A 10682-nucleotide genomic window follows, 5' to 3' on the forward strand; every position below is an offset into this window, starting at 1 on the left:
CACGCAACAACATTTGGCTGCTGTAAATCGTCTGAGCGGCTGAAACCTCGATGAGGAGAAATTACAGCAGAGCCTCAAAAAAATATCACAGGTATTTCTTTAAATATAGCTTTTAACCTGCTCTCACTCCGTGTTTGATTGGCGGTTTCAAAGGAGACTTATTTATGAAATCCAGGACTCGCCTGAGACTGTATGAAGTGTGGACGAGAAAAAATTTGGGAGAAGGATGTGGAGAAAGACGGGCGGCCTGACAGCCTGGTTTCTTCTTTTTCAGGATTAGCTAGCGGAGAATTCTGGTAGGTAGAGGATCAATGCTCACCGTCCAATCCCTCGCGTCATCTGCTTTCTCCACACCTCGTCTCATCTGGAGCAACTTTCCCAACTCCTCATTGGGCTCAAGCTCCTGTTGGATGCTGCCTACTTTTCATGCTGCCTTCGTTGCCAGATCTCATTTTCACTTCCTCCCCTTTTTTTCTTTTGTATTTCCTGAGCTTTCGAGATATTTTTTTTCATTTCTAAGCTCCCCAAAGCCTCCACCATCCATCTCCCCCTTTCTTCACCACACCCATCCATTTTATCCTTCTTCATTTTATCGTAGCTGTCACCTTATTTGATTCCTTCTTGCTGGTTTCATTCTCCCCTCCTCGTCTTCTCCTGCACCTCCTCTCAAATTCCCTGTTTATGTCTTCCTCTCTGCAGATTAGCCCCCCTGTCCAGACAGCATCCAGGCTACAGTAGCATCACTAATGCTCAGGATTTGTGGGTGACAACCGCTCGCTTGTACTGTCACAACATGATCGTACTGTACATGAGGGAGACAGACGCGCGCGCGCACACACGCGCGCATGTGTCATTTGATGTGCATGCAGGCTTGCTGGAACGTGCACCCCTCCTTTTGCCAAAATAAAATCCACTCTGCCTTTTTTCTATTCACCTCCCTTTTTATCACCTCGTTGATATCTCACTCTCATGGAACACTTCACTTCTTTAGCAGCCCCCCCAACACATCTATGAATTTAATCCCTTCACACACACACCCCACACACACACACCCACCCCCCCCCCCCCCCACATACACACCCACTCCCCACACACGCGCACACACCTCTTGTTTTCTCCCACTACTCTCTGCTCCTTTTTTACTCTCTATCATTGCTGCACCTGCGTAAATGATCATTTCCCTTTGAAAGCTGTTTCTCTGCCGCTGCACAATGTGTGTGTGCATAATCCCTCGTAAGGATTGACTGAATATCATAAAAGCAGCCGATGATCCTGTGAGCAGCCGGCTGACGCGGTTTGACAGTCCCCGATCAACATAGAAAAGAACAATATTCAGGCTTATTTCGTCTTGTTAGATTTGAAAGTTTTATTTTGAATAGATGTTTATGTGGAATTCCCAACTTTTTACCATCCTTCCAGACAGAGTCACTTGAGGCTTTAAATGCTTTTCCACTTTTTGGGAACGTTTCTATGTTCCCAAAGGCTTAAAGTGCACCGCTTCAGACCTCAGCCACTTCACCTGGCACACTTTATTCCTGCCTATGCTGCAGTACACATACAGTTAGTTTGCCATTTCCATGCATATAAAGTGGACGGAATATCTCAGTGGGGTTTATCCTGTATTAGTTCTCTTCGAATTCTAAATTAAAGAGCATTCTACCATGTTCCTAAATGAGTGGGGGTAAAACCAGAGCCTCCTGCAGAGAGTTTCCTGAAACAGTTAGTGCCAAGTGGCTTCTTCCAAGTTATACAGGGTCCCAGTCATCAAGATCTGAATGATTTAACAGTTTTTTCATCTCTTTTTCTCATTCATTTCTGAAATGTATACTTGTATATATACTGCCCACTTAATGGCAGCAATAACCAAGTTATTGACAAATGTTAGCCATCATATTTTACGGATACTTCACTACTCACACAAACCTGTGAAGCAGGTAAACAAGAGCAAACATCGTTGTGCAATATTTTGGAGAGCTATCACGGCAGCAGACCCATAAACACACAGATAAAGGCTTGTTTAATAATAGGGTACAATGTGTCTGTTTTGAACGTAAGAGTGGCAATCCACCCCCATCGTGCATCCTTCCACTATCTATCAGGCTTCTGTCAGTGCTGCATTAAAGATACAAACATCAGGCACTGGGACGCTTCCTTCTGAGCGCTGAGGAGGAAACATTTACATTTACTGAGCAGGAACCAATTTACATCTCCCCACTCAGAGTGGCTCTAAAGTTGAAGCTAGAGCAAAGAAAAAAGGAAAAACCAACAAACAAGTGCAACAATGCAGTGCACAGCACGTTGATCAATTCCTACAGCGGGAGCAGCGTCACGGCTGTTCCCCCGAGAACGATCGAGTGGCAAACAAACAAACCCTCCTTTACACAAAATATACATTATTTCCTAATCTGTAAAAAACACTTATGTGGGAATCAACCTTTTGGAGATTTGACTGAGATAGAAATTCAACTTTTAATAGTGTAATGGAGCTGTGATCTGTCATTACATATTTTTTTAGAAATATTTCACTCACCCTTTTGGTCACTGACCTTTTCTTGTAGTTAAATACCAACATGATTTGTATTGGATTGGACTAAATAAAATGTAGTCCAAACACTTAGTTCCCTTTAGTGACCGAGCCAACGATCTTAACCCTTTTTTAAAACCATCCCAGGGGTCCTGTTGCAAGGTTTACAACACACCGTCCATTACAACCTAAAATAAACCCACTTCCTGTTCAGTACAAAAGAAAATAATATAATAACATCCTTCTGTTAATGGTGACTTTGTGACTGCTCGAGCGGTGAAACTCCTCCCTGGATTGACCCGCTCTGGTAGTGGGAGTTCTTGATGAGCTCCAGACTTATGTTTTGTACACACAAACAACCATCACGCTAATCCTCACACTCAAATCCCCTTTGACCAGATGTTGCAGCTTGTAGGGGACAGATAAGCCTAAATTGAAGGGCTATCACATGTCCCTAATGAGGGGATTGAGGAGGGCACGCTCCCCTGGTGTCAGCAGGGTCATCCATACTTGGCCGTGATTCATTGGGATCAAATAACAGCGTAATTTATGCTGTTACACTTCTCTGTCACCTCTCATTTCTGCCTGCCCGCAATGAAAAACATGACCTGGAGACCTGCTGATGAGAATTCTATTAAGATAGGGAGGAGAGAACACAGATACGCAGAGAGAAACGGCAAGAGAGGCTGGAGGAAGAAGAGTAAGCAGTGCTGGAATACAAATAGTCTGTGGATCCATTCAGATTTTTACAGGAAAGGATTGGAGAAAAACCACCACGATTACATCACCAAGGAACTGCTTTCAAATTGCATAAAATGCACATGTGTACTTGAAGCTTATCTGCATTTTTAAACGGTGGAGATTAAAACAGTTTTGTGTGGTCCTACTGCAAAAACAGCTTCTGCTTACACACAAACACACACACACACACACACACACACAAACACACACGCACACAAAGGAGACACAGCTAAGTGTCCCCTTGGGTCCTTTTCTTTTGATCTTTAGCCAGATAATTAAGGTGTGCTTTGAGCTCCACACAGACTGTCAGCTGTAAATAATAATTCCCACCCCTTCCTCCTCTAGATAAAGTAAATCTTGACATCTTTTTGTTTCGGTTAGTTTACATTTGAGTGCAAACAGAGATCGGAAATCTGGGAATTACCAGTTTTCCCTCTAAAGCTGCTTTTAACAAAGTGTGGTAAAAAGAAAGTGAATACTACTGTTACACTTAAATAAGATCTGAAAATAAAAAGCGATGCCAGCATGCCAAAGGTGTGTCAGCATGCTGACGCTGTGCGTGTGTTGTGTTGTTGAAGGTGTAGGAGATTAGGTTGATTAAATAAGCTTTACTGAGTCAAAGTGTCAAGGCAAAGCCTGCGGGAGCATTGTGCATTGGCGGCTTGATCACAGTATGACGCAAAACCATTGCGCGTGCATGAATTACACCCCTCTGACATGTGTGTGATCTGGCAAAAGACTTGAGTGAAACGGTGGGGACGCGATCGTGTAATCTGAGGGGAGTGAGCCTGCACATCAAACAAGCGAGATGATGTGGAAATAGAAAAGAGCGGAGGCAGAGAAATGAGGAGAGGTGAGAAGTGGAGAGGAGAGTGATGAGGGGTAAAGATCAGGGGAGACTGAGAGCGAATCACCTGGGGACAGGGTGGGTGTAGGATGAAGGCCTGAAACAAGAGAAAGAAGCAGGGGGGGTGGAGAGCACTTACCCATATCCTGTGCTTTACTGGGGACACCAGAAACTAAGGCCAGTAATACCAGCGGAGCCCACAAACACCACCTAATCTTCCCTGTAGACAGCATCCTCACATCCAGCAGCTCAGACCTGAAGAGAGACGTTAAAGACAACTGTGAGAAAAAGCAGAGAAACAAGAACCCCCACCCCCCCTTAGAGGCAGGTAAATCATTTCTTCTTCTCAAGCATTGTGAACCTCGTGCATCCTCGCATGAGATCTGAGACCTGCTTTGCCCACACAAGCTAGAGGAACAGCCAGTTGTCTGGCAGGCTGATCGGGCCCCCCAGCTACATCTCAGCAGGCTGAGGGCACTAACAGTGGACTTTGTCACGTGAAAGACGAGAGGAAACAAACAAAAAGAAGAGAAGGGGGAAAGAAATGATGCGGGATACACAAAATGAAAGACGGGGGGGGCGCAGTTTCCCGCGGAGGAGCCGCTCACAAGCTGCACTGTCAGAGCAAACACATGGACTCATTTTCTCCCTATCTCCTTCTCTCACCTCTGCCTCGTCCCTCTTCCCCTCCTCACCACTGCTCAAGACTGCCACTCATTTACTGCTGGCTCCAGATAAAACCCGCTCTCGGATAATGGTGCAAATGAAGCAGCGTGAGCAGCAATAGTCATTTCATGACTGAGCTATCCTCTGATGTGCTGGTAACCCCACGATACAGAGAGGACAGCCGGCGTCTTCCATTCAGACGGTGTCAAAAGGTTACGGTAATTAGAATGCATATTAATGAGCAGAATCTTTGAAATAGAATTAATTCTTTTATATAGAGCTGCCCCGGGACACAATGAGGGGAAATTAGATAGAGAGAAGCCCATTCTCTCCAAAATGAGGTGAGAAATTGGGTAATCATTATTGAACATTTCAGAAAATGCCGGTCAGGTTGGTTAAAACTTTTCTTTAAGTTGAGAAAGTTGCTCCGTCCTACCCAGAAGGCAACTGTTTGATCCTTTGCTGAAAAGTCATTATTGACAACAATAAACAAGTATTCTAATCTCATCCATCACGTTCAATAGAAGAGAAAAATGTAGGCGCGCGTTTGACTCAATAGATCTGTCTTCAGCTGCGTTCGCTGCGTTGCAAATGAAGTTTTTTTCATCAGGTTTGAGTTAAACTATCAGATTTATGCTCCAGAGACAACACACACGCAAACACACACACACACACACGCACACACAGGCACCCAAACAAACACGTGTGCGTCTATGAATGAATTCGCGCCTCGTACCTCTCCGATCATCGATTCACGGCGCCAGCTATTCCCAAAGGAAATAATCCTCTGAATGCCAACGACTGCTGCCTCTCAGTGGGCTGCTCTCTCCTCTCCCTCTTTCTTTCCTTCCTCTCTTCCTCTCTCTCGCTTTCTCTCTCTCTCTGTCCGGATGCAATTGGGTCAGTCCGGAGTGGGTGTTCCTCTGGTCGTTATTTAGCCATCCCTCCCTCCGGTTGTTACTCTCCTGTCACAGTCTCACAGTCTTCTAACCTCCAGTTCATTTTAGAGAGAGAGAGAGAGAGATGGAGGGAGAGAGGGAGAGAGGGAGAGAGAGAGAGGCTGCGTAAAAGCCTCTTCCGCCAACCTGCGGAGTTTTTTTTAAGGATCTTTCTTGTGCACTTCTGCAATCACAATTAGATAAACTGCGATGTGGATTTAATGCTACAACTCAATCCGTGTGTTTCACTCGGAAGGACAGAGCTCAGTGCGCGCTCCCGGAGCAGGTGCTTGACCGTTCTTCGCCGCGCGTTGAGCTCCGATAAAGGCGCAATGACGCAGTTTAACGCAAGTGGTTCTCCAAAAAAAAGAGTACGTTAGAAGAAACAGAGTCTTAAATTGTGTAATTATTATGGCCAATACACAAAACAAACTTTAAGAAGTGATTATGAACAGACAGAGAGATGTTTTTCTTTTAGTGATTGATGGCTCAACATCAAACAGGCTTTAACAACTGTTACGTCACTACTGATCAACTCTTGACTAATTTGCGTCGTTATTTCTTTTGCGTGTGACTTATGATGGATAATGTGTCTTTTCCCAGTTCTTTAGGGAAACTGGTGGCTATTTTCACATCCAGTGGGCACACGAGCGAGTGGGAAACGTCTTATATTTCAGATCAAAACTCTTTCTTTTCTTATCTTAAGTGAGCAATACTTTCTTCTTCTCTCGGGCCACGGAAAAAGCTTCGGGTGCACTTGTGTAATCCTCCTCTATATGCCGAGGTTCGTCTTTGTGACTGAGCCTGAGGGGAGAGGAGTGGGAGTCATGGGAAACAGAGAGCAGAGAGAAATGCACCAGTAGCTGGTCGAGTTGAAACGCTGAATAGCTGAAGTCCAGGTGCGTCCACACACACACACACACACACACACACACACACACACACACACACACACACACACACACAGCGGCTGGCCAAGCAACTGTCCAAGCGCCACAAACACTATAATCAAGTGGATAAGGATTCTTCCCCCTCCCTCCATCCTCCTCTTCCCCTTGGTCCTTCCTGTCTTCCTGTCTTCCTGTCTGTCTGTCTGTCTGTCTGTCTGTCATCACTTCATCTGCTGCCAGTTTGCTCACTAAACAAATACAGCGCTGGCAGATGCTCTGCTACTGTGTGTCTGCAGGGAGGGCCAGACCCTTTGACCTTTACATGATCTATAAAACCGGATTAATGTGGTTATATTTATATCCTTTATATATGAGGAACGAGGAATTTAAATTCCTCATAGTCGCTAAGCTCTCCTCTGTTTACACAAATGTGGAATGATGGAAGATATATACGCTAGATTTTTGGTGCTGTTTCACTAATGTTTAAAGCTCATTTTTGCCCATACTTGATTTCTTTTTCCATGGATTGCTCTGCATGTGTGAGTTTTCTCCAAGTTTCTTTAGTGCTGGCTGACTATGTTGTTATGCGCAGATTCAAAATCCAAGATAAATCATACAATTTACTAATACAGACCACATTAAAGCCTTGTCTTTCTTTTAATCTGTGTTAAAGAAGCTGCATGTCTTTGAGGTCCTGCATTCTAGAGCGGACTTTTATTCACCTCCCCCGTCTTTTATCGAGTTTCTCTTTGACTTCATCACGTTCTTTCTTTGCATTTTGATCACTCTGTGTGTCCCCATCCTGCGTCTTGGCCGTCTCCCTCCATCTCATCACCGTAGCTCTGGTGAATAAATGCATCACTCATGAGCTGATCCATGGGTCACTTAGCTTAGCGCCATATGGTCCAACTGTGAAGCTTCAGCAACTTTTCAAAGTCTTTGCAAATATCTGTTTTCTCCACTGGTGCAGGCAGTCTGTGACACGACATGTGGGTTACTTCACTTCACCTCAAATAACTTTACCGATAAAACACCACAGGAATTAGAAAAATGCAGATCCGCTCATACTTTTAAACGTGACAGAGTGAAAGAAAAACTTTTGGGAAGGGATTACCAGCACCAGACACGACAAACCAACTGTGACTGATCCATTTCAGGCCTCCACAAGCATATTTTTACCTAAATTATGCACCTTTTCGAAGTTCTGGGCAACAGCTGAGACACAACTTTGATCGATAATCCACGCTGCAGCTGTTTCCTTGATTCCAGTGGCGTTGCCTTTGATGTGCACCCACACTGTTTGCACGTAACCAACATATTGTGATAATAAAAGTGATCAAACTCCACCGCGGCCTGTCATTTTTCCTGCCCCTCACCATAATTAGTATAAACTGGACGGCGTTGTTGCTTAGACAAACACAGAAAGCGCAATTTTCCAGGCAGCAGAAGATTTATTCCAGGAAACAGGAACCTTTGGATCAGTGTTTAAAGAAGCGTGTGTTTAAGTTTGAACTGAACTAAGACAGTCAGGTGAAGAGTTCCTTCAATCGTTCATTCACAACCCCCCGGTAATCTCAGTATCTCGGTTTTGTGCAGGAAATATCTCTCCTACACTTAAACACACACCTAAAGACACAAATAATCATTTTTCATAGCTAGGAGGTTTCAAACTCTTCTCTTTTGCGCAGGAGACCCCTGCCCTACAGCAAGTTTCAGAGAACCCTAACCCTGGGTGGGGGGGGTGGGGGGGTGCTAAGCACTCAATCCAGAATGCCTCGTCACGACATGCACACACACGGACACACACGGGTTTAAGACCGTTTGTTTGGCTTGGAAGCTCAAACAAAAGTCCTGACCCACACAAGTTCAAATAGAGTTGACACGTACAAATGTGTGCATAGACCTGAACTCAGACACACCTCATTTTGTGAGTTTTGACCTTTTTTCTGGGGCACACACACGCACACACACACACACAGAGTCAGACACATTGTGGAGCCATGTGTTAATAACAAACAGCAGGGTAATATTAGGGCAGCGGTGGACTCAGCTGACCACAGACTACTGATTAGTGCAGCTAGTCACAGTCATTAGCCGCCGTGTCATCTGGCATTGGCCTTGCTGTTCCCAGACTGCTGCTAACCTGGCAGCTCTTGAGACCGTTATCCAACTTTTCACGCTGAGAAGGGCCGGAGGTGATGGATGCAGGGAAATAGTGTTATTGATTTAAGAGCCCACCTAAGGAGACGGACAGAGGTTTTACTGTTGGTTGCCCTGAGTGTTGTTTAACGTTACATTCAAACAACCCTCAGACCTTGGAAATTCGCTTGATTAATCCCGTTTCTGCCCACCCGGCTAGCTGTGATTGCTTGATAAGCTACTTATTCACAGAGCGACGGGTGTCTGTGATGTTACAGGTCTGGAATAATGGCGCTGAAGTTGCAGTCTGATCCACAATGTTGACATAATTCACCTTTACTTTTTTGCTGGACATGAGACGTATTCCCCATCTCATCATCTGCCTACATTTACCTCGCTCATTCTGAGGGTGTTGCTAAACTTTTTAAAATTCTAATGAACTTCATACACTACCCTGTGGAATTCCACTCATAACTATATGTACATAAACTTGAGAAAGTATTGACCTCCGTAGGGCAAAAGACAACAGAACTTTTCTATATAATGCTGGGCAACATGTAAATATGCTCAAATATGTCATTACCTCTCATTTTTAATGATTCATATTACATGTAGGATGATAACACACAACCGCATGTTTTCATGTGGGTTTTTCCCCCCATTTGTGATCACTAAATGACTTAAAATGTCTTATTGTTACCCTGCATATGGTTGTATTCATGCACTAAAGCAAAATGGGCGGTTTTCATGCGTTGAATATAACGATAAAATGTGACACTCGTGAGCAAAGACATGGTGATCGCACATCCACCTTCATGAAGAAAACTATTCTTCTATATTCTTTGCTGCATTGCGAGTGTGTTTTGCTTCTGCACGCTGTGACTCGTCCTGATTTCTGTCCTGATGGACGGGAATGGGGAAGAGGATGACCTGCAATCCCTAAAACGTACCTCCAAGGCATTCAGACAATGAAGAGCCATTCATACACCTCTTTTCTTTCCGCCCTTCACTTTATTGCCGTTGTTCCATCAGTCCTGCAGTCGCATTTGTTCGCTCCGTGTCAAAGCCTCCTTCAACACTTTTTTTTTGAGGGGAGTGATTTTATCTTGCTTATTCACAAAATCATACTTCAAATAAAAACGTTTGGAAAAACATCACCCAAAAAAGGATGTGAAGAAAGACAATCTGATCTGTCCTGTTTTGGTTCTTATTTTGCCCTTTATACTTGTATGTTTTGGCTTTGGTCACTTTAACAACAGGATTTTCTTATTTGACTTTTGATTGGTTTGTCCCTGCACTGGTGTTCCTTTAACTAAAGCAACTGGGGTTTTCAGTCTATTACAATCTTGTAAACTATGTGAATGCTCTCATCCCAGACTCCTCTCAACACATGCATTTTCTGCTATTTTGGCCTCAGCGGAATCAAAACTTTGGCAGCGCTGCATCTCGTCGGAGCTGTACTCCTCTGAGCTCCTAATAATAAAACATAATTCACTCATAAAAATACACACGGTTCACCGAAACCCATGTATTCTCTGCTAACCTCATAAATTGTTTATGAGCTGTCTGCTGCTTCTCTTGTTAAATAAACACATTTCTTATCAGCTGTTTCACTTATGCTTTAAATGGGAGACCTCCTAATCTTTTTAGATCTTCCCCTCAAGGAATGCATCCAGCAGGCGTGTGTATATGTGCTTAATTTCCTGTGCAGATGCATCAGATGCCGAGAATAAACACACAGATGGATGAATAAGTCGAAGGTACCCTGGGATCCAGGTTGGTGAATACAAGGACAGATGAATTATAAATGGAGGGAAATTGATGAGGGTCTATTTCTGTTGACTCTGGCCTGAAAATGTATGGGTGATGGAGATAAAGAGGGTAGACAGAAACCTGTGTGCACACAAGCAATTCAGTGAGAGAAAACCCTGTCTGGA

The 10682-nt window shown here is 44.1% G+C and overlaps 1 protein-coding gene across 4 annotated transcripts in view; it reads right to left on the bottom strand.

Moving 5' to 3' along the window:
* The window catches only part of col14a1a (collagen, type XIV, alpha 1a), a 63871-nt gene extending 58119 nt beyond the window's left edge, over positions 1-5752 (bottom strand). For all 4 annotated transcript variants that reach the window (XM_011605511.2, XM_011605509.2, XM_029838423.1 and 1 more), the window contains exons 1-2: positions 5515-5752; positions 4252-4367 (exon numbers count right to left, since the gene is read on the bottom strand). In XM_011605511.2, coding sequence (XP_011603813.2) covers positions 4252-4345 — 94 coding nt within the window. In that variant the 5' untranslated portion in view covers positions 4346-4367; positions 5515-5752. The remainder of the gene's footprint in view (positions 1-4251; positions 4368-5514) is intronic.
* Between the last annotated feature and the right edge of the window lie 4930 nt (positions 5753-10682).

This window comes from Takifugu rubripes, chromosome 7 (assembly GCF_901000725.2).
Source record: "Takifugu rubripes chromosome 7, fTakRub1.2, whole genome shotgun sequence".
NCBI lineage: Eukaryota > Metazoa > Chordata > Actinopteri > Tetraodontiformes > Tetraodontidae > Takifugu > Takifugu rubripes.